Source organism: Exophiala oligosperma, assembly GCF_000835515.1.
Source record: "Exophiala oligosperma strain CBS 72588 unplaced genomic scaffold supercont1.4, whole genome shotgun sequence".
In the NCBI taxonomy this organism is placed as follows: domain Eukaryota; kingdom Fungi; phylum Ascomycota; class Eurotiomycetes; order Chaetothyriales; family Herpotrichiellaceae; genus Exophiala; species Exophiala oligosperma.
This window is the reverse complement of record NW_015622821.1, coordinates 2201795-2228044: the sequence shown is the minus strand read 5'-3', so window position 1 is coordinate 2228044 and position 26250 is coordinate 2201795. Positions and strand designations below refer to the sequence as shown.

At 50.9% G+C, this 26250-nt stretch overlaps 7 protein-coding genes across 9 annotated transcripts; 6 read left to right on the top strand and 1 right to left on the bottom strand.

The window, feature by feature from the left end:
- Positions 1-376: 376 nt before the first annotated feature.
- Positions 377-3488, top strand: PV06_04900 (uncharacterized protein). The gene is made up of 3 exons (XM_016405850.1): positions 377-760; positions 816-1647; positions 1697-3488. The coding sequence occupies exons 2-3, from the start codon at positions 844-846 to the stop codon at positions 3101-3103; spliced, it is 2211 nt and encodes a 736-aa protein (XP_016264056.1). The 5' UTR covers positions 377-760; positions 816-843; the 3' UTR covers positions 3104-3488.
- A 205-nt stretch (positions 3489-3693) lies between these two features.
- PV06_04899 lies at positions 3694-5537 on the top strand. 2 transcript variants are annotated; one of them, XM_016405848.1, is made up of 4 exons: positions 3694-3930; positions 4079-4212; positions 4265-4359; positions 4410-5537. In XM_016405848.1, the coding sequence occupies exons 1-4, from the start codon at positions 3827-3829 to the stop codon at positions 5088-5090; spliced, it is 1014 nt and encodes a 337-aa protein (XP_016264054.1). In that variant the 5' UTR covers positions 3694-3826; the 3' UTR covers positions 5091-5537. The 2 variants fall into 2 exon arrangements, with proteins under 2 accessions (XP_016264054.1, XP_016264055.1); XM_016405849.1 differs by having other exon boundaries at positions 4265-5537.
- On the bottom strand, positions 5340-9973 carry PV06_04898. Of its 2 annotated transcripts, XM_016405847.1 has the most exons (6): positions 9430-9973; positions 8689-9378; positions 8229-8637; positions 8123-8177; positions 7136-8000; positions 5340-7069 (listed from the first exon to the last, which is right to left on the bottom strand). In XM_016405847.1, the coding sequence occupies exons 3-6, from the start codon at positions 8259-8261 to the stop codon at positions 5779-5781; spliced, it is 2244 nt and encodes a 747-aa protein (XP_016264053.1). In that variant the 5' UTR covers positions 8262-8637; positions 8689-9378; positions 9430-9973; the 3' UTR covers positions 5340-5778. The 2 variants fall into 2 exon arrangements, with proteins under 2 accessions (XP_016264053.1, XP_016264052.1); XM_016405846.1 differs by having other exon boundaries at positions 7136-8177.
- Positions 9974-10831: 858 nt separating this feature from the next.
- Positions 10832-13153, top strand: PV06_04897 (uncharacterized protein). Its single transcript, XM_016405845.1, has 4 exons — positions 10832-11155; positions 11216-11347; positions 11516-12566; positions 12619-13153. The coding sequence occupies exons 1-4, from the start codon at positions 11042-11044 to the stop codon at positions 12870-12872; spliced, it is 1551 nt and encodes a 516-aa protein (XP_016264051.1). The 5' UTR covers positions 10832-11041; the 3' UTR covers positions 12873-13153.
- A 185-nt stretch (positions 13154-13338) lies between these two features.
- On the top strand, positions 13339-15608 carry PV06_04896 (uncharacterized protein). The gene has a single exon (XM_016405844.1). It carries the CDS (start codon positions 13528-13530, stop codon positions 15367-15369), a length of 1842 nt encoding a protein of 613 aa, XP_016264050.1. The 5' UTR covers positions 13339-13527; the 3' UTR covers positions 15370-15608.
- Positions 15609-15918: 310 nt separating this feature from the next.
- On the top strand, positions 15919-22847 carry PV06_04895 (uncharacterized protein). Its single transcript, XM_016405843.1, has 2 exons — positions 15919-22246; positions 22300-22847. The coding sequence occupies exons 1-2, from the start codon at positions 16358-16360 to the stop codon at positions 22315-22317; spliced, it is 5907 nt and encodes a 1968-aa protein (XP_016264049.1). The 5' UTR covers positions 15919-16357; the 3' UTR covers positions 22318-22847.
- Positions 22848-23701: 854 nt separating this feature from the next.
- On the top strand, positions 23702-25025 carry PV06_04894 (uncharacterized protein). The gene has a single exon (XM_016405842.1). The coding sequence runs from the start codon at positions 23904-23906 to the stop codon at positions 24912-24914; it is 1011 nt and encodes a 336-aa protein (XP_016264048.1). The 5' UTR covers positions 23702-23903; the 3' UTR covers positions 24915-25025.
- The last annotated feature ends 1225 nt before the right edge of the window (positions 25026-26250 follow it).

The following is a 26250-nucleotide window of genomic DNA, read 5'->3' as shown; positions in this document are numbered from 1 at the left end:
ATCTCTCTCGCGTGGCCGGTATGGAGTAGAGTACACGGCAATCTTCAACACCTACTCCGTATGTATGCTGTGAGATCTGTGGGTATCAAGGTGAATATTCCTAGGTAGATTGCAGTAAGCATAGGTACAGAGGACAGTCAGCAATCTAGTCAAGTGGTCAATCAGTTGAGTCAACAAGTTTTAGCGGACGTTTGATCCCCGGATTTACAGGCATACAGTAGATACTCCGTACAGTAAAATATTTGGGGCTCAAGAAACCTCGGCTGCCACCACTTAAGCCAATGCTTCATGACGTAAGGCACAAAGTCAGAAGCAGAAAAAAAGTGACGAGACGCCACGATGATGTATTGGTAGATCAGGAATCCGTATACTGTACGGATACATGATGCTCCGTCAGATGCTTCGTGCCTGAAAAAGACGTAAGTGCAAGCAGTAACGCAGTACGAGTACGGAGTACCAAGCAGAACAAATACCAGCCATTTTGTACCAACCACACACACACACACAAACACCCAACAACCTCCCCTCCTTAATATCCCCCGGTAAATTACTTTCCGGCATTCTTTTTTCGCTTCATTTGCGAGATTCGCTATCCGCATCTTCCTACTCGTGGCAAACGGAACCATTTTACAAGGCTTTTACCTACTTGACTGGTCAATCCCGACGTGGTTTGGGATATGGCCTTGTTCTAGGTACTGTCGTCCATTACGCCAAACCCTCTACCAATTCCGAAAACCTTTGTTCTTTACCAACCCCCCAGGTACTTTATTCTGCTTCTATCCCACCGTGCTCACGCGACTGACTGCGACCACAAGGTCGGAAATTGCACCGGTCAACGTAGCCATGTCAATCACCGCTATCTATGACTGGCTAGGCCTCGAAGGCACTGCGCCGAATGTCAAGATCGCGACACTACCGGCTTCATATTTTAAATTTCCTCCTTCGCCCAAGCCAGCGACCCTCCCACCTCCTCCAGACAATCCAAGCTTCGCGCATCCGTTCACGGTACCGGCCGATATTTACAATGCTACCCTCTCTCCTCATGTCCCCATCACAGTGGCGCTGGTGTACATGTCCTTTGTCACTTTCATGAACTCGGTCAATGCGAATCGCAAGCACAAACCTTGGGCATTCAGCAGAACACGAGTCTTCAAGATCTTTGTCATATTACACAATGTCTTCCTTGCTGTGTATTCAGCATGGACCTGTGTTGGCATGGTGAACGGTCTCCGTTTGTGCTTGCCAGCCTGGAATGATTCACCGACTGTGGCGGACACTGTGGATGCACTGTGCAAGCTTCATGGCCCGAGAGGCATCGGAAATGCTGCGGCGTATAATGCCACCACTAGTGCCTGGACAATGACAAATCGTGTATTTCACCTAGCTGCGGATGGATTGGTCCCAGAGACAACAGATGTGGGCAGAATGTGGAATGAAGGATTGGCCTTTTATGGCTGGCTTTTCTACCTCTCCAAGTTCTACGAGGTCCTCGATACCTGTATCATTCTGGCAAAAGGAAGGAAGAGCAGTTTTTTGCAGACGTACCACCACGCCGGAGCCATGCTGTGCATGTGGGCTGGCATCCGGTACATGTCGCCCCCCATCTGGATGTTTGTCCTTGTCAATTCCGGAATTCATGCCATCATGGTGGGTCAGATCTTTCTCTGAGTTATTTGGTCTACTGACGTATTGCTAGTACACTTTCTACCTTGTGTCTGCCCTCGGAATGCGAGTCCCGAAGTGGTTCAAGCAGTCCTTGACTACGCTGCAGATCACACAGTTTGTCGTCGGAGCAACATATGCCTTCTCGCATCTGTTCATTGCCTACCAGGCGCCTGTTAGCGTAGCATACACCTACTTTCCCGGAGAGGTGGCGTCGAAGATTGTGTACAGCATCCCGAGCGACCTTTCGGCCACGGCATCAAGCGCAATGGCGACGGTCTCGGCTGGACTCGGTGCATGGATGAAGAAAGCTGCTTTACGAGCCGCTGGTTATGAAGGACTTGCACAAAACGTTCTTAACGAACAAGGCCGGCCTTTTGGTCTCGATGCTGTCAATGCTGTGGAGGATTTGGTGGCTAGAGAAGAGACCAGGTTTCGGGATGAGCTGCAATGGACGCATTGCCTCGACACCAGTGGACAAGTGTTTGCGATTCTTTTGAATTGTATGTACCTTGCTCCACTGACCTGGCTCTTCGCGCAATTCTTCGTAACTTCGTACCTGAAGAGACAGGAGCGGAGACGAAGCAGTTCTGCAAGCGACATAGCTATGCGGGCTAGGCAAAGTCTGCAAGATGCGTCAAAGGGTGTGGCACGAAGACTCAGTGAGGCCGTGGAAGAGATGCATCGAACCTCAGAAGATATTGGCGATGAAGATGCCATCGCCGACACAGATGAGATCAAAAAGGAGTTTGATCAAGCTGCAGAACAAGTCAAAAGCAGTGTCAGAAAAAGCTCAAAACATGTTGCCTCCAGATTGAACACCGAGAAGGTCAAGGAGCAATTCCAGCGTGACCTTGAGACGATCAAAGAGGGTGCAAAGACGGTGAGCGACAAGGTCAAGACAGCAGCGAACAGCCAAACGGCGAAAGATATCGGCAACGTAGCTGCAGAAAAGGCCAATGAACTGGCCAATATTACCAAAGATACGGCAGATGTTGTGGTACAGAAGGCCACGTCGCTGTCGAGCGCCACCACCAAGGATGCTCAAGATTCTGTTGGGCAAACGGCGACGACTGTGACGAACGCTGCAAGGAATGCACAAGAATCCGCAGCCCAGAAAGTAAAGGACACCACCGATGTGGCTCAAAATACCGCAACGAAGTCCTCTAAGAAGGCTAAAAAGGCCGCTAAAGCAGCAGAAAATAACGCTGCAAAGCAGAAGGATACTACAGACCAGAACACTGAGGATATCAAAGACTTAAGGTGGCATGCCAACACCTCGAGAGAAGACAAAGCCCCAAACGGAAATGGCACCGGCGCAGGAGAGGCGACCGGTCAAAAATCTCAAGCCAGCAATGATGAAACACAGACTGGCGAAACCGAGGAAGAAAATAGCCAAGTTCAAGAGGGCAAGAGCTTTGCGGATGCTGCCAAAGAGTGAGTCCTTCAATGATGAATTTCGCAAGGTCCTACTCAAAACTCCAACACGACGGTGCTATAATTACACAGCACACGATATCACTCCAAACACTGAGCGTCCGAGGCCCAGTCAGTCTTAGGGATGTTGCTGGAAGTAATGTGCCGCAAGCTTGTTGCTCGACACCACCGTCGTCCGGTTGCTAAGCCACAGATCTATATCGATATACTCGCTAGGGGTCGAGTAGACTGGCTTGAGACATGTTATTATATCACGCCCTACTCCATCAACACATATGTTCGGAGCGGAGCCACTGTGCCATTGACAGACATCACAAGACGCGCAACCACAGCCATGTAGGTAGTGTAATGCTTAGATTTCAATCTTCAATGTAAAAAAAATAATGTAACCTCTTTCTCTGGCTCTTGTAGTCCTTGTAACCCCTCAACCAGTATGTAACCAATTCCCAAGAAGGGATTTAGATTCTGCTCCAGCCACTTGGAAATGTGCTCAATGTCTTGTTCAGCCTCGCCGATACCGTATGTTCGTCGCTTATTCGCGGTTTAAATGTTGTGAACATATTCTCGGCTGACCTGCCTCGTCATTGACCACCCGAAACCGCAAGGTCAAAGGTCTAAGTGCACACGAGCAGCCTGCACCTTCTCGGGAGCTGTTACGTGGTGGTCACTGACCGATCTTTTGTGCGCCTTAGGCATCGTGAGCCCTTTGCGGAGGATCCTGCCAGACATGTCGGCTTCATTGCCCGGGAATCGCGATCTACCCGCGTCTCAATATGACCTCTCCACGTATTGGGGTCGAGTCAAACAATCGGCCCAGATAGCTGATCCGAGGTGAGGAAAGACATGCGCTTCCGAGAGACTGTGCCTCGGGCCTGGCTGTACCATGTGCTCTGGGGCCCCGGTACTGAAGGTACATCGAGCACTGAGGAAGAGGAGGATCGAGGCTCAATCGACCGCGTTGACTGACAAGCCATTGCAGGACCCTCTTCGTCTCCTCCTCGGGCCTCGAACAGGCCAAAAGACTGGTCACATCCTACAAGACTGGCGAAGCGAAGACGATGACACCAGAGATATGGAATGCAAAAAAGATTGTGGATTCTACACTCCATCCAGGTTTGCAGGCACACGTGCGATAATCGCCAAAATTGCAACTAATTGAAGTTAGATACTGGACAACCGGTCTTTCTCCCGTTTCGAATGTCTTGCTTCGTCATCTCAAACTTGGTGGTGACGGCTGGCATGCTGACGCCAAACATGACGGTATGGTTCTCACTATCCTCGGAGAAATGGAGACTCGCTTACGGAGACAGACGACGGGGACCGTTGCGTGGCAGGTCATCAACCAATCTCTCAACGTGGCAATCAACAGCGCCAATGCCAACAAATCGTCACCACTCTCGACGAAGACTCTCGTGCAGAGCTATCTCCTGGCCGTGTCGGCATCCTGCTCTGTTGCCGTCGGGCTCAACTCGATCGTCCCTCGACTGAAGCGAGTGTCCCCGAACACGAAACTCATCCTCGGCCGTCTAGTGCCGTTTGCGGCCGTCGCCTCGGCCGGTGCTCTGAATGTGTTCCTCATGCGCGGCGAGGAGATTCGTCGTGGCATCGACATCTTCCCCGTGCAGTCAGAGGCGGAGAAAGCAGAACGGGAGAAGACCGGGAAGGAAGTTGCCAGCTTGGGCAAGTCTCGAAAAGCAGCGACACTCGCGGTTGGGGAGACCGCGATTTCCCGCGTCCTCAATGCGACCCCGATCATGGTCATTCCGCCTCTTATTCTCGTGCGGTTACAAAAGACCGAGTGGATGAAACAACGGCCTCGAATGGTCCTTCCGGTGAATCTTGGTCTGATTCTCACGACGAGTATCTTTGCTCTACCGCTCGCCTTGGCGGCATTCCCCCAGCGACAGGCGGTGAGCGCCAAAAGTCTTGAGAAGGAGTTCTGGGATCAGGGAGGCGTAGACGGCATGGTTGAGTTCAACCGGGGAATTTGAAGCAATAACGGAAAGAGTTTCGATTTCTAACACCTCAACAACATGATCCCTTCACTCTTTCTACAGCTCAGCTTTTGCAAAGTTTGGCGTGGCAACATGCTTGCGACTCTATTGAGGAGACACACCGAGCAACACAACGTACATGTCAGAGGGCAACAATGCGCAATGAGATATTGGTCGTGGCGACGTTCTCATGAGTATGGAGGAAGGGCCGCGTGGTGGATACAAGGGTCACAAATTTACATTATCCGTTACTCTGTATACCCTGTAACAGTGAAAATGATAGCCTTGTTGGCATCACCTTTTGGTTTCCCGCACATTCACTCCAGGAAGCAGCCCCAACCCAACGAAAGCGAGAAGCAAAAAAGTTCCAAGGTTTTGAAGCCCCGAGCCGTCCTTCAACTGGTCGGCGCTCCTGATACTCATCCCGGACCATGACCATTCACATTCTCCAGGATTTCCGTATAAGATACTTGTAGAGATGCTACAGTAAAGTCATGGAAACCTGCCGAGACTCCCAAGTTTTTTAATCCACCAGGCAGCTGGTGATATGATGTAGTGTCTGAATTACCTACCTTAGGTAAGGTAGTCAGGCCGAAGACTTCCCTGATCGTCTTTCGTCACTTGTGAAGGAGTCGGTGCTCATTATTGCGATATACATTCGACGGCAACATGCCCGTCGCGTCCCTCACTCGGCCACGCTGGCGACGCCGCTGCTGCCGAAAGACCCAACAGCCATCTTCCCGAAGCGGGTCCAAGTGGTAGTAGTCGTCGCTCTGCTCTGGCTCAGCTGCATTTGGACATAGTCGAACCAGTAAGTGGCCATGCCCACAATCCAGAACTTCCGGCCTGACGCCTTGATGCTTTCCTCGGCGGTCTCCAGCAACTCCTCGGCCTCGGCGTGGTCTCCCAGCTCGTGGAGGACATGGGCCAGCGAGTACTTGACGAGGTTCAAGGGGTACTTGCCCTCCCAGCCCAACAGGCAGCCCGCGTCGAAGGCCTTCTGCCAGCAGTCCCGGGCTTCACCAAACGCCCCGGAGCTGTGCGCCAGGCGTGCCAACCCGTACCAGACACGGAACAGGGTGTACTTCGACAGGACGTCCGGCTCCTGCATCGCGTCAAGTGCATCCTTGACCTTCGTGAGCCAGCGTCGAGCTTCTGTCCGCCTCCCGAGACATATGTACGCCTCGGCGAGGCAGAGCTGCAGGCGACGACCGCTGCTGATGTGCTGATGGCCCCTGGCCTCCATGTAATCGAGCTCGGTTTGGACGAGATTGATCGCCTCCCCTTCCCGTCGCAGTTCACAGTACAGGTCGGCCATGTTCGAGAGGACGATGCGCCGGGAACCCGTGTGCTCGTAATTGTCGTCTTGGAGCGTCTCCTTGTGCAAAAGCTCAAAGTACGACAATGACGTCTCGAAGTCACCCTTTTCGCGCATGATCCGACCCAGGTTGGTTTGCACGGCGGCCAGTGCGACATTCTCCAGGGACGATGGCTTGTCGTGGTCGAGTGGCCTCCATGACAGGAGCTCTTGCTCCGAAATTGCTAGGTGGTTATCTTGCAAGAGGTTCTCGGCGTAGGAGACGATAATCTGCCCTTGCATTGCGTTGAGTCTTGCGTCCTTGATTTCACGCAGTGGTTCCTCGGTCACTTGTTGATTCCTCGAATGGAGCTGCTTCAAATATAGCTCCAGAGTATCCTGGGAAACTGACCGATTGCCTCGCAGTCGGATAATGGCGGCTTCCCGTTGAGCTGCCCACGCCTTGACAAAAGGATCGTCGAGGTCCTTAATCAAGTCCTTCACGCGCCGGGTACAGTCCTCCTTCCATGAATTGTGCAGGAAGCGAGAAGCAGCGAGGAGGCACTCCGTAACTTGTTGTCGTAGTATCTTTGGTGCCGGCATCTGGGAGCACAGAATGTCGAATTCTTTCAGCATTCGAGCCACATGCGGCATCATTGGCCTTCCGGTATCTCCAAATCTTCAGGAGGACTAGCTGTTAGCCTTCGCGCGCGTGCAGGAACGCATGCTGCTAGAGTGGACTCACGTGTCTTCGATAAACTGATCCCTAGGAAATGCATGACACACAAGAAGGATGGCCTGGGTCCGCCATTTGTTTTGATCCGCAGAACTCACTCTCAGAGTAGCTGTGGACTGCACAAGTGGGTGAACCGAGACGCTTCGAACTTCATTGTAATCGTTGTTGCGGCGAATCAGGGAGAACGACAGAAGCTTTTCGATGGCATCATCATAAGCCACCTCATCCGTAATCATATCGACAAGGAACCTGTCAATGCCCACATCAATGGCCGATACCTGTTCAATCTCCCCAAGTTTCGACCAGCGATTCATCTTCGTGCACCCTCTTAGCAGCATATTGTCGGTAATTGCGGCTGCGTCGAGGAAGCAGAATATCATCAGCAGGATCGCGGCAGCAGGGAAGTCTTGTTCAACTTGAGTGAAATTGAGTTCCCATGTTGTCAAGACGGTTTTGTCATAATTCGAAAGCTTGGAATGATAGCTTAATAGATCTAGTTGCCGAGTATGATAGAGACGGCGATAGTCGCTGAGAGTTTTCTTTCTCGTCAGCACATATGATGCGGCCTGATCTATTGCCAATGGCAAGTACCCCAGGTCGTTCACCAATGTTTCAGCATCGGACTGTATCTTATCGGAATGAGACGTGATGTGCGCTTTTTGGAGCAGCACTTTGACAGCCTCGGGTGCAGTTAATGGCTCCATTGATGATCCTTCCACACTCACAAGGCCGACTGCGGATTGATCTCGTGAAGTGATTAGAATATGTCCCCATTTTGAACGAGGAAAGTAGTTGGACAGACAGATTGAGGCAAGATCGTCGGCGTTGTCGAAAATCAAAAGCCAGTCCTTGTTCTTCTTATCTGACAGCCAGGCTTGAACACCAGCAACCTTGTTAGTTCCTTTGGTTAATTTCATCAGATCGGATACCTTTTCGAAGTCAGATATCAAGGTCGCATGGGAGGCGGCATTGATGAATATTACGGCTGACTTGTACCTTTCACGGTATCGTAGTGCGTATTGTATCGCAGTTTGAGTTTTCCCAGAGCCCCCTTTGTTGTTTCCTATCAGCTTGGTAGGAGACCCGGGGGCTTCACACTTACCTGATCCACAAATTGCGAATGTTCGAGGGGCATCCTGATTGTGAGGTTCGCCGAAGAAATAATCTTCTATGTGCTTGAAATAACTCTCCCTCCCATGAAAAGCATTTGTAGCTGTGAAAGGGATCTCCAGGACACTTGATGTACCTTCCACCATGTTTCAGCCCCATTCTTCGTACTTCAATGATTTCTGACTACCTTCAATGGGAGAGACTTCCACCGTTATCTCGTTTATAGTCTCGTGCTGGTCGTCGGTCTCGATATCGACCTTGAATTTGAGCAACCGCGAAAGAACGGGTCGAAAGTTGCGGTCATCTTTCGATTTGAACCTCGCCAGCTCGCGGTGGTCGGCATTTTGACCAATCGTAATCTCGTTAGGGAGGTTGAGGATAGCTGAGCGGTGGTCAACAATCTGATTCCGTTAATCTCAACTCTTGAAACGGCTAAAGGAATTGTGAATCACCAGTTTCTTCCTGAATCCACCAATTGTTGTCATGTCCATCTCGAAAAAGGAGACGAGCTTGAGATTTGTGGCCTGTCGCACAAAGTCCTCTGATATTTCAAAGAGAAACCTTGAATCAGGCTTCAGGCTTCTCAACAAAGGCGTTGCAGGGTTGATAGGAGTGCAAGCAGAGATTATATTGGCAAGGAGGCTGCCGAGGCTAGCAATACTGCTTCCTTTATGGGGTGTCCCTGTTAAGAATCAACATTGCAGATGGAGTCTGATTCAGATCAACAAGTATGCACCCATGAACATTATACCGTAGCATGCGTCCTGGATCGACTTCTGCTCCTCGTATACCCGTATTGTCAATGCCTTTTTAGCCACAATACCTCCAAGACTGTGGCAGACAAAGATAAGAGGACGACGTTTTTCCTAAAGCCATCATCGTCAGCACCGGCCTTCAAGGATATTCCGATAAGTACTTGTTCAGATTGACGCAAGTCAACCAATTCTGTGAGCAACTTCATGGTGACGTTGCGCAGGTCTTGCTGAGCTGCAAAATTCAAGAATCGCGCGTTATATCCATATGTCATAATCCGGATATTTGGCACGAGCTCCGGCAAAAGATCCCTGAGCCACATCACCTCGCTCTTCCTGTGAGTCCATGTATGGAAGGCATGACCGTTGAGACCATGTATGGCAACAAGGCTGCAGATGATCAGTAAGCGGTTCCTTAGCACATTCCTGCTTTTCACTCACTCGAAAACGATTCGACTGGGATTAGGCTGAGGAGTACTTAAGAGCTTAGATGACTCTGATGCAGCTTCGGGCTGGGGAGAATGGATGACCGTGATTCCATAGACATTTTCCGGCTCCATAGTGATATCGGAGACTCGGAAAGATGAAGACGAGGAAGTGAAATCCAGCGAGTAGCTCAGGGTGCTTCGAAGTTTTCAAAGCTCTGCCCTGGCATATTATTAGCACCTAGCCACAGATGAGACGCTGGAAGTCGCGCGACCAGGTGAGCATCCGGCTCGAGATGTCTTAGTACAGCCATAAAGCTCTCTCATGGGCGCCTCTTCCTTCAGCCGCAGCAACAAAATGAAGCGAGCATTCCATCAACCAGTGAGGCTCAAATATTGTAAGGTCGACTGGGGGCTGCTACGGCTCAGGCGGCAGAAGAAAAACCGTGTTGACTGCAGGTTCATATTGGTCCAGACTTGACAAGGATTAGGCAATTTCAGCACAAGACCCGGGCAGAGTTGTGACCTGGATTTGCGGTTCAGGTGTGGTGTTGATGTCGCAGTATTGGTAGTTGGTCACGCGTGATAGACGCCTTCGTGTGGAACTTGTTGAGCAGCGGTTAAAGTTCTCGGCTCACTACGGAGCACCTACGGCATGTACATCACTTACCCCCCAGGTCCGTTCCGGGCGGCCGCTCCACCTAAAATGGCGATCTTGGAGGACTTTTGTAAACTAAAAGACATCCGCAACTCAATAGGTACCGCATCCAAAAGAAAATCTCGCGGCGACTTCACAGAACAGGGCAGTCAGAATGGTATGCAGAGACACAAATTTCATGACACTCATCTTTCTAGGTGATGATCCTGGCTTGAGGTAGCACGAGAGTAGCGCCAGGCGGGCCTACAAGGCCCTGACTCACCCTACTCTCCTAACAGGGGTCTCACAACAGGAGTATCATTAACGGAAATAATTAACGCGAGGAACTAGTACTAGAGTAAGTGTACGAGCGCAGAGAGTGCCCATACGTGGTGCTAATTCCAATTGGGTGACGACCCCGAACGCGTGATATATCCCAAGGCCTGGTACTGCGCCCAGTTTGTGAGAACAACTCGGACTCTGTCAATTTCTGGGCGGGATTAGCGATAAATCTCGCCTGGTTCGGCTGACTTGCAACCGTGTTCTATCTTTCCAGTCGCGTTCACAACAGATGGGTGATACTGGTTTGAGGTAACACGCGAGTAGCGCCAGGCAGCCCTGCAAGGGCTTTCCTCGCCTTCGTCTCCCCAGGCCTGGTCTGCGCCCAGTTCATGAGAACAACTTGGACTCTGTCAACTTCTAGGTGAGAATGGCAATTATCTTCGCCTGATTCGGCCGACTTGCAACCTTGTCCTGAGACCTACCTCCCCTGTGGCCTCTCCACTAATACAAATATTGACTCGGAGCAATCACGATGTCGTATTAGCCACCCGAGGTCGAAGAACGAAACGAGGGATACCCAGGGACGACCTCACATTCCACACCCTCGTGCTCAGTATATTCAACCAGTTTTATACTTGGGAAAAGGACAACTTGTCCCCTCTCGGACTACGAAAAGTGTCTGGCTTTCGACATCGTAGATTGCTTTCCAATGAGCAAAGCCTTGTTCTGCCACGAGATTACTTTTCGCTTTTTACCTTCAACTTATTATCCTAGCACCTTCCACCGCAGCCTGACGAGTTCAGTCAGCATGAAAAGCTATCGGGTATGCTAAATTGCACCCTCGGACAGTTATTTACGGCCTACTGCTGACTTGAGAATATAGGATGCAATTGTTTGTCTCAACTCGCTTCAGACACCGTTTGAAGTGCTCGAGGAAAGACGAAGGATAGGCAAGAAAATGGATGCCTCAGCTTTGACTGAAATGCAATCATGGGTTGAAAGATCCGGCCTCAAGGTGAGATTTACGCGCCAATGACGATGGGGTCAGATTGAATCTGAGACTCAACACCTTAGAATGCTCATGGTCGCCGGGAGTCACTAAGCATCACGTGTGCTAGCGACGTTGCCCCAGCTATTCGTCTCTGACCTGGCACAAGGGATAAACTGACGCCAGATATGATAGATTCCAGATTTGGACAAGCTTAACATTATACATGTTGCTGGAACTAAAGGCAAAGGAACGACCTGTGCTTTTATGGACTCCATCCTCAATCAACATCGCCGGGAACATTCCGTACCAAAGAAAATCGGACTGTACACTTCTCCGCATCTCATATCCGTCAGAGATCGCATACGAATCAATTCAGAACCGATCAGAGAAGACTTGTTTGCGCGCTACATTTTCGAAGTCTGGGGCGCACTTGAAGCATCTGCCGCCCAGGAAGGTCGAGATCCCCGAGTGAAGCCGGTATATTTCAGATTTCTTACTCTCATGTCTTGGCACGTATTTCTCAAAGAAGGTGTTGATGCTGCTATCTACGAAGTGGGAGTTGGAGGCGCCTGGGACTCAACTAACGTCGTCGAGAAGCCTGTCGTTACTGGAATTACAACCCTCGGCATCGACCATGTTGCTGTTCTTGGGGACACTTTGGCTAAGATTTCGTGGCACAAAGCCGGCATTTTCAAAAAGGGTGTTCCTGCTTTCTCCGTTTCCCAAGCTCAGGAAGCTGTCGATGTCCTCGAAGAGCGTGCAGCTGAAATTGGTGTCAACCTGCACTTTATTGATGTGGATCCTTTCATTTCCAAAGTTGAAGTCACGCCAAATGCTGAATATCAACGCGGGAATATCTCCTTGGCGATTGCGCTTGTTGTTGAGGCTGGGAAAAAGCTAGGACTGCCCGGTTTGCATCCAGATAAATGCCCAGAGGTGTTCAAAGACGGAATCGAAAACACAGTCTGGCGTGGGAGATGCGAGACAAAATTCGATGGCCGACGAAAGTGGCATCTCGATGGAGCACACACAGTGGATAGCCTCAAAGTTGCTGCGCAATGGTTTGCTCGGCAATCCAAAGAAGGCACCTTCCGCATTCTTCTCTTCAATCAACAATCGAGACCCGAAGCGGATGACCTTCTGAGAAGGCTACAGCATGAGCTGATCAATGACTGTGGCCTTCGCTTCGATCATGTGATTTTTTCAACGAACGTCACGAGAAAGAGCACGGGTTATCGAATCGGTAAGAAGGCCCCAGGACATCAAACGGTGATTGCAGCTTACTGAAAATGTAGAATTCGAAAATCGCAATACGAGCACCCAAGCGGTCAAGGAGCTGGCAGTTCAAAAACGCTTTGCGGAGGTCTGGGCCGAATCAGATCAAATGCCAACTATTCATACTTTACCGACCATTCAGGATGCCATCGAATTGATTGAGGAGCTCAGCGAAGAACAAGAGGCGACCGATGTCTTCGTCACAGGAAGTATTCATCTTGTTGGCGGGATTCTTGCACTTCTCGAAGGCGCTGCTAGCCCTGCCACCTCTTAGGTTTACCGGTCAAGGCTTTCAGCTTTGCTTACGGAGTTATACGGGTTTCAGTCAATGACTGTTACGATATAGGGGTATTAAAGTGGGTGGACGGCTAAAGAATTCATACCTCGAGCACAGATATTTCTAGTAGCCGCTCATCTTGAACAGCCTCTGCCGAGCAAGGCATACACACGTCAGTGTCTCACGAGGTGACTTCCGGCAGAGTCAATAGGCTTCATTTCCTGTCTGAGCTATACGAACAGTCTATGAACCACAGGTAAATCGGGCAGGTAGAGGAGGCCGTAGTGAAGTATGATATACTGTCCAGTTAGGCAGGTATGTAATGTAGCCCCGTAGTAGCGGGTAATCCACACAGTTCACCAGCTCATGAGAGCCAAACGCCAAGATTAATTCCTTGGGCGTCTCTCTCGATCGGACTTTGCCGGTGCCCGCTCTACGAGTATCAAACATTCAAAACCTCTTACATAACTCCCACGGCTGTTTCAAGTACTTCTGGACCGTGCAAGAAGGTTTGAATGAACAGGCTACCCAATTCAAGACTGAACTAGGTACCTACTTACCAACCACTTCTTGAGAAGGGAGGGACAGAACCGAGATCAAACGTTTGCGTCATCCTTGTAACCAGGTTACCGTCACCCAAAAAAAGAAAATCATGGCGCCAAAACCCGAAACGTCGGATAACGAGTCGATCGACGCCCAACTCGAATGGGAGTACGATGAGGGCATCCCACAGGTCGAAGACCCTTTTATCCAGAGATACATGTCGGGACGGTCTGCCCTAATCGAGCAGGAGAAGAAGCAACGCCACGACGTCATGTTTAAGAAGACCATGTCACCGCTGGCGAAGCAGGCGTCAAAGATCATGAGTGCCATCCGTCGTCGCGAGCTGCGCGACGTCTGGACATCCGAGTTCGAGGAGAGCCTAATGGACATCAACGGCGGCAACCTGTACCCGGGCATGATGTTCACCCTTGCAAGAGACCGCATCGAGAAGACGGACCTGTGGAAGATCATCGAGAAGATGCCCAAGGGCGCCCTCTTGCACGCCCATCTCGAGGCCATGATCGACATTGACTGGCTCGTCGACCAGGCGTTGGCAGAGAAGGGGTTTTGTATCCTGGCCCCCGAGGGCCTGTGCGACACCAAAAAGCGCGAGACGAGCTTCTTGGAGTTCAGGTACTATGACGACACGGAGTTGCAGAAGATCAAGAGCGCCGCAGGAGCGGGAGGAGGGGCGGCGAGCATCTGGACAAGTGGCTACAGGGCACGCACGCCGGTGCCAATCCGCGAGGCGCAGAGGACGTTTCCCGACGACGACACGACGTTCAAAAAGTGGCTGGCCAGTCGGTGCATGATCACGGCCGAGGAGAGTCTATGTCATCACCACGGACTGAATGCCATCTGGAAAAAGTTTCAAAGCACCTTTCTGGTCATTGGAGGAATGCTGTTTTATGAACCCATTTTCCGAAAAGCGATTCAAAGACTGCTAGGCCAACTGGCCGCTGACGGCATCACGTATGTCGAGCTGAGGACCGCGTTCAAGTTTGAGTACAGGAAGACTGGACAGACAACGGGCGCCCCGGGACGATTCGATACCTTTTTCAGGGAGCTGGAGGAGGAGCTGGACAAGTTCAAGACCAAGCCGGAGGGCAAGGGGTTCAACGGGGCGAGAATCATCTGGACCAGTGTGCGGACAATGGACAATCGCGCCATTGCCGAAGCGATGAAGGAATGTATTAGCATGAAGGCGAAGTACCCGCATCTGGTGTGCGGCTATGACTTTGTGGCGCAGGAGGATATGGGACGGACTTTGCAAGATCTTGTCCCGATGATCTTCTGGTTCAGAAAGCAGTGTGCCGAAGCTGGCTTGGACTTGCCCTTCTTTTTCCACGCGGGAGAGTGCCTGGGCGATGGTGACGAGACGGACAACAACCTTTTCGACGCGGTGTTGCTGGGCACGAGAAGAATCGGGCACGGGTATTCGTTGTACAAGCACCCGCTGCTGATCGACATGGTCAAGGAGAAGAAGATCTTGGTGGAGAGTTGCCCGATTTCCAATGAAATTCTACGGTTATCAAGCTCGATATTGTCGCACTCGCTACCCGCGCTACTTTCGCGAGGCGTGCCGGTGTCGTTGAACAATGACGACCCGGCAATTCTCGGGCACGGGAAGAACGGCTTGAGCCACGATTTCTGGCAGTCCTACATGGCATTTGAGAATCTAGGTCTCGAGGGACTCGGGACGATGGCGGAAAACTCACTCAAGTGGTGTGCTATCGAGGATCAAAAGACGGCAGAATGGACAAAGAGCATCGCGGACGGGTATATGGGCAAAGGAACCAAGTCGAAGTTGTTGCGGGAATGGAGGAGTGAGTTTGAAAAGTGGTGTCAGTATATCGTCATGGAGTTCCCGCTCGAAGCGGATGAAGATGAGGATGAAGAGGACGAGGAGTCTGAAGAGGATGATGAGGACGAGGAAGAAGATGACGATTAGATATGATGGGAATATTGCCACAGGCTCAACCCTTTATGAGGCCGGCATATCATTGAGTATTGCTGCTGGCGTGACGCTTTATGAGAAACCGACATACACGTTGGAAACCAAAGACTGAGAATCTTCTGGAGCAAGAAGCGAATTCGTTATTCAACAGATACTGTCTTATAGAAAGCTCCACGACATTGACCTGGGATGGTAGAAGAATGAATGATTACCTACAGTACAGTCGGGGTATGTAGCCTGGTGAGCCTCGCCGAGTGACACACTTTTGTTGACGAGGCTGAGGCGAATTGTCGGCATGAGCTGGCGATAAGATATAAGATAGAGTACACTAAGGCAGCTTAGTGTTAGGCATGTTTCGGGGGCCAGTCAGCGTTATCAATTCGTCTCCTTTCGGGGCTTGGATGGTCATTTGGCGGGCGTCTCGTGCAGTACATTAAGTTGCTGTAAGCACATCGCCCCAACCCCATGATCTACGAGCCAAACAGATTGAATAGGGCTTTTTGGGCTCATCAGGGCTCATCAGGGCTCTCATCTGTCGGATATCTACTGTTGTATGGACTACCAGGGCTGGTACCAAGCATTGATTGCAGCCCAAGCGTCATCAAGTGGCTGTCCTTTGTTGCCTGCTTTCTCCGATTATCTTGATGCTCTTCTCCGCGCCTGCGTTTTGACCGAGAGCCAACACCACCAACCACACACTGTCACCACCAAACAACACAACAACAACGCTCTCGTTTGTTGTACTCGTCACAAGTCAGTGCTCTCCCGGCGGCATTTAATCAACAGACTGGGATCATCACCCATCCCCCGCTGTTTGTTTCATCTACAAGTAATCCAAGTGTTGGGTTTCTTTCGACATCGCCACTGCACACTACTGTTGCCCGTCACCTGCCGGCCTCTTGCACAGACGTCGTCATGATCAGAACACCATCATAAGCCTGACCGTCGCTGGAAGGGTGTTCCTTCTTTCCCTACCGTCATCATGTCGTACTTTCTTCCTTCCTACTTCCAAAAGAGGCTTCTCCGGTATGCCCTGACCCGCCTCGACTTCATCGACTCGGACGAGTTAGACCTCGACAACCTGGGCTTGACTTGGGGTCAGCGTACTGTGGTGGAATTGAGGAACGTCGGAATCAAAGTCAAGAAACTCATCGATATCCTCCACCTGCCCCCGAGCCTCGACCTCACCCATGCCTCGATCAAGCACCTGCGACTCACCTTACCGGCCGACCTCCACGCCAGTAGCATCGAAGTCGAAGTGGTGGGGGTGGAAATCGTTGTCGGAGTGAGATCAGAGGTATCGCAAGACCACGAGGCGGGACGATCAAAAGCAGGAAATGCTCCCAGCAGGACCGACCGTGCAAATCTCCCTCGGATACCGTCTCCAGCCATACACGATCCGAGTGGTCGTCGCTCGGCCAGAGGACATGGGTCGCAGTTGGAGGTATCCCAGATCATCCCGACTTCCGAAGACCTGGCCAATTCGTTCCTTGAAGCCGAGTCGCCGGATGAAAGAGATGAACTCCAGGCCGCTCTCGAGTCACAATCTCAGTACATGCAAGAGTCGGTGGCGTCGTCACACGGTGAAGACGTCGGACTGGGCATGCCCGGGGGATTGTCTCTACCCACGTTCGTCGCCAACTTCTTTAAAGGCGTTGCAGACCGGCTCTCGATCAAGATCAAAGATGTCAATGCCCTTGTAGACATGGATCTCCCGGCCACTTCGGTCGAGAGCGCTAAATTCATGTTGGCCTTGGACAGTATCGTGCTGGATCCGCTCCAGCAGGCGGAGGATTCTCCTCTCCAGCCAGACTCGAGACGTTCTATCAGACTGGATGGGCTGCAACTCTTCGTCCTCTCAGAATCGGAAACCTTCTCAGAGATTTCTGGTTTAGGTTCGCCCAAACTAAGCCGGTCGCGTCCTCGACTTGCTCAACCAAATGATCAAGGCCACGCCTGTGATTCCGCACAATCTGGCAGTGAGAGCCTCTCGTATCGATCAAAGTCGCCGTCTGCCTCGCCGAGCGAGTCTCACTTCGGTCTAGGCCTCGATAATGCCTTATTGGCCGAGTCCGGAATTTTTGAGCGACCACCAAGGAGGCTTGATCGAGACGACTCGTCAGGAACATCGACTCCGGTCGATAACAGAGCTCACGCAGAGGACCTGCTATCGTCCCGTAACTACGAGAATGCCACATATGAGAATTGGCAGGCGGATACTGTTGAGGATCTCGAAGAGTCCAAAGTGTTCACTCACGACGAAGCAGAGAGCATGTACATGAGTGCAGTGAGCGGCGGACCAGATATGCCAGGCGGCTGGGATTGGTCCAAGCCCGAGCAACAAGATCATGAAGTGCGAGCCATTGTACCTCAACAAGGACCTATGAAGTCATCAGCACAAATGGCTGAAAATACCACAAACCTGCGTGGCAGCAGTGGCCAAGCGCCAAAACCCGATACCCTTCCCACGATCGAACGTGAGATCTCGAGTGGCGAGAGCATTCTCGATGGCAACCTGTCCCCGTTCTACCGCTCAAGAATTCTACATCTGGACACAGTTTGCGTGAAAGTACCTCAACCGCATCAGCCCGACACTCCGCAAGAGGCTCAGGTGCCAACCGTGGATTCACGACCTAGTCTAAATTCCCAAGCACGAGCCGCACGACTAGGCTCGTCGAGATTGGTTGAAAGCACATTTCTGAATGATGCGCGCCACCGCTCCAGTCCTTCGCACGAGCAGACTTCAACAGCTTTAGCACAAGAGGCAACTTTGGGCATTGACATAGGCAAGGTTACCGTAGACCTTGATATTAGAATCTGCCGAATCCTGATCAAAGCTTCACAAGTCATTCTGGACGTTCTTCCTGAATCTTCGGAGCAGAACAAGGCGTTAACCACTCGGCCAAAGGCAGATCTGCCGTCGTTTAGTGTGGGCAAATTCATCGTCAATCTTTGTGAAGCAGTGCCGACGAGGGCCCCAACAGGCACTGCGATTCAGACTATCGAAAACATGCTATCACAAGAGACGACTCTACTCAAGCTGGTTTTACTATCAATCTCTCTCAGTTCTGTTCCGAATAGACAAGACTCTCACCGACTATCGATCTCGAAAATTACCATGACTCATGGCGATAGAGAGGTTATGTCGTTCGTCGACTCGATCTCTGTCCGAGACTCGATAGCTTCAAGCTCCATGCTAAGACCGCATGATCTGACGGCGACTATGACCGGAAATCGTTATGACGTGCAAATCAAGCCTGTACATGTTGTAATGGACCTCTTGGTCATAGACGACGTACTCAGCAAGAGTGGTGGCCTGAGCTCTCTGCTGGATCTTGGCAATTCCATTGTCTCGACACATACTGTGAAGAGCTCGGTAGTTCCGACGGCACCTGTTGTCAGACCTCGCACCGTCAGATTCGACGATCCTCAGCGAAGAACGAGAGCGGACAGTGACCCGACCTCTACTCTTCCAAAGATAGACGTTCGCGTCTCGGGCGCACTTTTGGATCTCATTGGATCTGAGTCCACGTTACAGGTGAGAAGCTCAGCTATCAAGGCAGCATACCGTCAAAACAATGTGCGATTGGTGATTGATGGTGCGGCGATCGAAGGGCCACTCCTTCCAGACTCTGGGTCGCGGGGTGATGTATGTGCAAAGATTCGTAATGTCGAATTGCGCTATTCGGATTCACCCGATGATGATGATTTGGACAGACTTCTCTCTGTCATTACACCATCCGGAGACAAATATGACCAGGAGGATGATATCATGGTCGACACTCTACTGCGACAGCGGCGAAAAGGAGGTGTCTTGCGGCTATCGATTGGAGACCTACAAGCCGGCGCCGTGGGCCTACGTTGGCTGCCACATTTGACAAAGGTGGCTGACGAGATTTCCAAGCTCTCATCGGTCACAAAATATCTCCCCGAAGACGATCGACCCGGCATCCTCACCTTTGGTTTGATCAAGAAATTAGACTTCAAATTCGAGGTGGATAGAGAGTTTGGTCCGGTCAAACTAGAGGCTGAACTACTCGAGGGTGCCCATATCAGTGTTCCTTCGCTGGCCGCTGCTCAAATTGCGACTTGGGGTCTTTCTCGAGGTGAAGCGGATCCGTTGATTACTGAAGTAATTTCCCAGAGTCGCACTGTGATGGGACCTCCAATGTTCATGTGCCGTTTCATTGCAGACGAGATGGAGCCCACTGTTCGTATGAAATTGTCGAATACTTGCCTTGAATACAAAGTCCCACATATCGTGGCCCTGTCAGCTTTAGCAGAACGCCTGGGGTCCCCGAATCCAACTCCGGTTCCAAGCCCACTCTCACAGACTTCAAGCCTCTCATCTAGTGATGTTGACGCAAGAAGTATGACGCGGAAGATCCAGCTTTGTCTTGCTTTCAGGGATTGTGCTATAGCATTGAGTCCGGATGGAGTGTCTGCAAAGGGTTTGTTTGTCTTGACTGACGGTGAAATACGACACCAGACTCAGAAGCATGGCTCAGTAGACACGCTTGATATCAAAAAGGCTTCCTTACTGATCATCAATGATGCTTCGACAGTCGGAAAAGAGTCGGAGAATGTCGACCACAAGCTCTTCTTCGAGGAGAATGACCAGGTCCAGCAGCTGACCAAAGCTGGCTTTGTCCCTGTTGGATCAATGTCGTCCGCATCAGCTTTAATCAAGATCACTGAGGAGAAGCAGCAGACCCAAATCGACGTCGAATTCCGGAACAATCTCTTATTCCTCGAGACATGTGCCGACTCTACCCAAACCATGATTCAGATCCTGAATGGTCTCTCTCCGCCTACGGCACCTTCAAAAGTTGCCAAATTTCGCACCGAGATCGTGCCGATTCAAGACATGTTGGCCTCGTTCACTGGAAATGCTTTCGTTTCCGAGCCTGGGCCGGAGCTTGGGTTGCAGGCTTCAAGGATGACAGCTGCCGGCGATGCCTTTGGTGAGAGCTCACCAGGAGACGATTACGACGAAGATGAACCTGATTTTGCGCAAGAGATGTATGGAGATGCTGAGGACGCGGATGATGAAATGACAGCTAGCCACGTGGAGTCCGATCTGGGCCGTTCTGTCATATCTGACTCCATTCACGTCGCTCCTGTTGACATAACAGGTTCTGAATCGGGGGGTTCGAGTGACAGTATTATGATGCACAGTCTGTTAGATTTCCGCACCGATCATTTTGCTGCCGAGACACCGGTAGGTGGAACTGCACACCGTTGGAACTCAGAGCAGAACACCTACGGTCTGGCAAGCAATGCCCTCTTCGCACACTCTCCAGTCAAGGTCCGGGTTCGTGACGTCCACGTTATCTGGAATCTCTTCGATGGTTACGACTGGCAAAGTACCAGAGACACAATTTCACAGGCAGTGAGGGACATTGAGACTAAAGCCATGGCTAGACGACCTCGAAGCAGCAATCGCACAGCGGGTGCAGAAGAAGAGGATGAATCAGTCATCGGGGATTTCTTGTTCAACTCAATCTACATTGGCGTTCCTGCTAACAAGGACCCGAGAGACCTTGCAAGTGCCATCAATCACGAGATTGACGATATGGCGAGCGAGACTGGTAGTTACGCTACAGGCACGACAATAACAGCGACCACCTCGCGTCGCCAGTCTGGGACCGTTCCTCGACAGAAAAGGCTGAAATTGACCCGAAGCAAGCATCACAAAATGGCCTTTGAACTTGAAGGGGTATCTGCAGACTTTGTGGCATTTCCTCCAGGCAGCGGCGAAGTAGAAAGTTCGGTCGATATTCGCATCAGGAAACTCGAAATATACGATCACATTCCTACTTCCACTTGGAAAAAATTTGCCACGTACATGCAGGATGCAGGAGAACGAGAAGTGAACACCAATATGGTCCACATCGAACTTCTCAATGTCAAACCAGTCGCAGAACTTTCAGCGTCGGAGATGGTGCTGAAAATATCCGTCCTTCCACTGAGGCTCCATGTTGATCAAGACGCGCTGGATTTCATGAGCCGCTTCTTCGAATTCAAGGACCAGAACGCGCCCGCTTCCGATATTCCATCGAATCCACCGTTTTTACAACGCGTAGAGGTGAATGCTGTGCAGTTGAGACTAGACTTCAAACCTAAAAGAGTTGACTATGGTGGGCTGCGCTCAGGAAGGACAACTGAGTTCATGAACTTCTTCGTGCTTGACCGTGCGGATATGGTACTACGACGAGTCATCCTCTACGGGGTTTCGGGCTTTGATCGTTTGGGCATCATGCTCAATAACATCTGGACTCCGGATGTCAAACGCAATCAACTGCCTCGTGTCCTTGCCGGTCTTGCCCCCTTCCGACCCTTGGTTGACGTGAGCAGTGGAGTCAGAGATCTTGTTGCCGTACCAATCCGTGAGTATCGGAAGGACGGCAGGTTGGTGAGAAGCATTCAAAAGGGTGCGCTTGCCTTTGCGAAGACGACGGCGACCGAGCTGGTAAATCTTGGGGCTAAAATGGCCATTGGCACACAGCAAGTTCTGCAAAATACAGAAGGTCTTTTCGTCCAAGGGGAGGAGCTTCAAGATCCGAATGGAGACGACGAAGCCACTAAACAAATTTCACTGTATGCCGATCAACCTGTCGGCATCAGGCAGGGTTTGAGGACTGCATACAGCAGTCTAGAAAGAGATTTGTTGCTTGCAAAGGATGCGATTGTTGCCATCCCCGGAGAAGTGATGGCCAGTGGCAGTGCGAAGGGGGCAGCTGCAGCGATACTGAAGCAGAGCCCAACGATAATTCTGCGACCCGCCATTGGAGCATCAAAGGCGGTTGGGCAGACGCTCATGGGAGCGGGCAACATGTTGGACAAGCAAAACCTGAGGAGGATGGATGAGGTGAGTCTGTTTGCAATTCGAGCCCACGTTGTTTGTGCTAACTTGGTCTGCAGAAATACAAGCGACATTAGTTATGCGCCTCGGCTGGGTTTTGACTATCTAGGCATGTGCCTTTGAGAAATATGCCCTTCACGCGGAGGCGGCGTCAGGCTGGGATTTACAGTTCTGCATTTACAGTACAGCATTCTGCATGGCGCAAGTTGAAGTTAGGAAGCGCACAGTGAAGAGAAGGCAATAATTTGGGTTTGTTGGATGAGCATGATAAATTGCTCGTATGACGAATGATCGACCTGAGACGACTGAAACGTGCCATGACCACAAACTGCATTGACATTGAATGAACAGACACAGCAACTTTCTTCCATATAGTGAACATTTGGCACGGCGTTGGTTGGTTGATTGGCTGATTGGCGGAGGATCGAGAGACAGCACTGCCCCTTTGATCGGTAAGGTGCAGGAGGTGTGCTTCAATGAAGACTGCATTATGTACAAACAATTTACGATCCGTCCATTTTTTTCCGTGTCTACACGGATCGCACTGCGCTTCAATTCGAAATACACATGAATGATGTGACTGATCTGTGTCAGAGGTGATTCGGTGCCAGAGGTCAGCAATTATCTTGCGAGCCTCGGTTTGAGAGGATCCTGTGGCCACCGCGGAGTGACCAACTCAGGAATGGTCGGGCAGTGCACTGCATTTGTGACAATGACCAAAAGCTGATGATGGAGTGAACGGAAGTGGACATGCGAGCAAACTCGTACAATACAAGTAGGGTGCCGGCCTGGCCAGATGACTCTCTTCACGTGCTTCTTGAAACACTGGAGAGGCGACTTGTGGCCATGTCCCCAAAGCTTTTGGCGTCAAGGGTCTCAAGCTGAGTCCGGGGAAAGGTGACACCAAGGCGAAAGACTCAGCAAGCGGGAAATTGCCACCAACAAATCATCGCCAACAAGATGAGGCATTGCCTCTAGAGAGATTTTGGCCCCTGCAAGGCTGAGAAGGGGGCCATGGGTACGGTCACGAGCAAGGGGGGAGGCTGTGTGCTTCGAGCTAGTGAGTACGAATGAGGCTGAGCATTCTGCCCTTTGAATCATGTACCTGATATGATTGGCCCAACGTCCTTCACAGCCTTGTGAACCGGCGATATCGCCCATCACTACGTGAGTAGCCGCCGGACTAACCTGCCGCTGTTCCTGGTCGTTCGAGACACGAGATGATGAAGGATCAGAATAAGCGTTGTCATGAGTTGAGAGTGGAAGCATGTACGGAGTAGTCGTACATGGTCTTAGAGTGCGTTGTATCGAATGTGCCTGGGCGTATTCGCGGCATAAAGCACTGGGGCATTGCGAGGATCGATGCCTCAGTTATGTAAACGTGAAGAAAGTACAATCAAACTTGGATATAAAGATAGCGGATGTCCACGAACGACCATTAATTGAATACCAAATCACAAGGCCAGTTTGATTTTACAGTATTCGTTTACCTGACCTTTGACAATTGTTCCCTACAAAGTCGGTGCAAACGCGCCCAACCACGTGTTGGCCCAACAAACAGAAACCACGAAAGCAACTTCCTTCACTCAACAAAGGACAGACATCATCACTGCCTGAGGCATTTGTTCCACCCACAGTCACACCGACACCGTTGTTTTTGAGAATGGAGAATCCTATTTTACTCTCTCGCGACTCATTCCATTCTCAGTCATCATCAGCATCGTCATCGAGATACCCAGGCTCGAGCATGTCTTCAATAATCAAAAGACTCTCCAAGCGATCGAGCAAGGCATCTAATGATTCGTCGGCTCCACGATCAGCAGCAACGTACAGCGACCTGAACAACCCCTTCTTCACACCTATGCCTACCCGGAGACCACCACCTGCCGCGGCAGCTCGGGCGCCGCGCGATGCACCACCTCCTTATTCGGCGGCCGCCGCAGCACCTTACAGCCCAGCTGACCTCTCCTCCCCGGTTCAAGTGGCGGAAGATTCCCCTTATTCGTTCCTGAGGGAATTCGACACGGTTTTCCTCATTGACGACAGTGGGTCCATGGCCGGTCGTAGCTGGCGAGAAACATCGGCGGCCCTTGCGGCCATCGCACCGATCTGCACGACTTACGACGCTGACGGCATCGATATTTACTTTCTGAACCACCGAAATCCAAACTCACCGATCGGCGGGTACACGAACGTCACCACCACCGAGGTCGTGCAGACGCTGTTTCAACGCGTTCGACCCCTCGGTGGCACACCCACGGGCACCCGGCTCAACCACATCCTGAAACCATACCTTGCAGAGGTGGCCGAGTCGATGGAGAGACAGGCGCATGGGCACGAGGCGACGGTGAAACCGCTGAACATCATTGTCATCACGGACGGTGTGCCGACCGACGACGTTGAGAGCGTCATTGTCACGGCGGCGAAGAAGTTGGACTCGTTTGGCGCGGAACCCTGGCAAGTGGGAATCCAATTCTTTCAGGTCGGAAGGGAGCCTGAAGCGGCGGAGAATCTGAGAGAGTTGGATGACGCGCTCGGTGAGCAATATCACATCCGTGACATGGTGGACACGGTACCTTGGGGTGGTGAGGAGGGAGCACAGTTGACGGCGCAAGGTCTATTGAAGGTCTGTTTAGGCAGTGTGGTCAGACGGTTAGATCGGAGAGCAGCTTGATTTTACGTTCTACTCCCATTCCCATGTTGAACAAGGAGAACGTCAGAGGAGAGGGTGATTTCCTTCTGGCGTCTGTGTACGAGCATCATTATGATAATTATCATCATTACCTCTAAAACGAAGCATCATGACATTTATGACTTTTTTTCGCGCTTTCAAGTGCCTGACAAGAGTTCAGATACTTGACGCATCATTTTTCCCACCTCGGTTCATTTTCCGAATGACTCGATCGAGACTCCGAATGACAGGGGGGACCCTGAAAAGTGACAGACTCGTAGCTGACATTGGTACCACGTGTCTGGGACAGGTCAAATTTTCTTGTTCGAGTCCAGCACTGACCCATTGTTATGTACAGAGGACGAATTATTAAGCGCACTCTTACTCCGTACAAGGAGAAGGAAGAATTCAGGGTCTCGAGGATGGTGTAGACACAACTCACCGTAAGGGGCAAAATGACAAGGGGGGAGGAACAAAAAGAGTCAAGCATGAGTGTCGGTTGAGGTTTGTGAGTGGCGGATTTGCTCTTTAATTTCAGGGCCGTCAGCGGTTACGGGAAAGCCGCAATTAGTTGTCGTGGGTGGTGGTGATTTGGTTGTACGGAATGAGGGAGTAATTTTATACCGAGAAGCGACCGGTACGGAATTGTACGAGGAGGAGAAGATGAAGAAGAAGATTGTAAGTGGCGCAGCGTTGTGTTTCATAAGAATTTGTACCTGGTAGTCGTTACATATCATCTACTTTTCAGTTCTACCATTCATCCGGATACCCAAAATCAGAACAAAACACCTATGATATTTGTACTGTGATAATGTTCTCCTTACTGTACTCCGTACGATGTCAATAACAATAATATTAATACTAAATATGGAGGCTGGAAGCTGGCCACAAGGTTTCCCACTAGATTGGATCATGGCTCATTTTGGTTTGCACGATACGGATTTGTACAACAGGCGACTGTAAAATCCCCGTACTAAAACTTCCATGGCGCAAGAAAGGCGTGGATTAGTTCCTACTACTCTGTACAATACAGTACTCCGTAGTCAAGATTAAAAGAAACGAAGAAATGAAGAAGTGCCGTTCATGGGTTTGATTCGTCTTGGTTTCTCAATTTACAAAAGGTGGTTTTAGTACGTGAACTAGAAAAGGATCTACGGACTTGAATGGATCCCATTGTGATTATTGATTATTGTCCCGCCAACTTCAGCTCACATCAATAATATTACAGTACATCTCCATACTCCTCTGTACGGAGTGTCGTCAAGGCAAACCAGGTAATGACATTCCATACAGCACCCCATACGAGTAGGTAACCATCTCGTCCCGTAATCCGTCTATC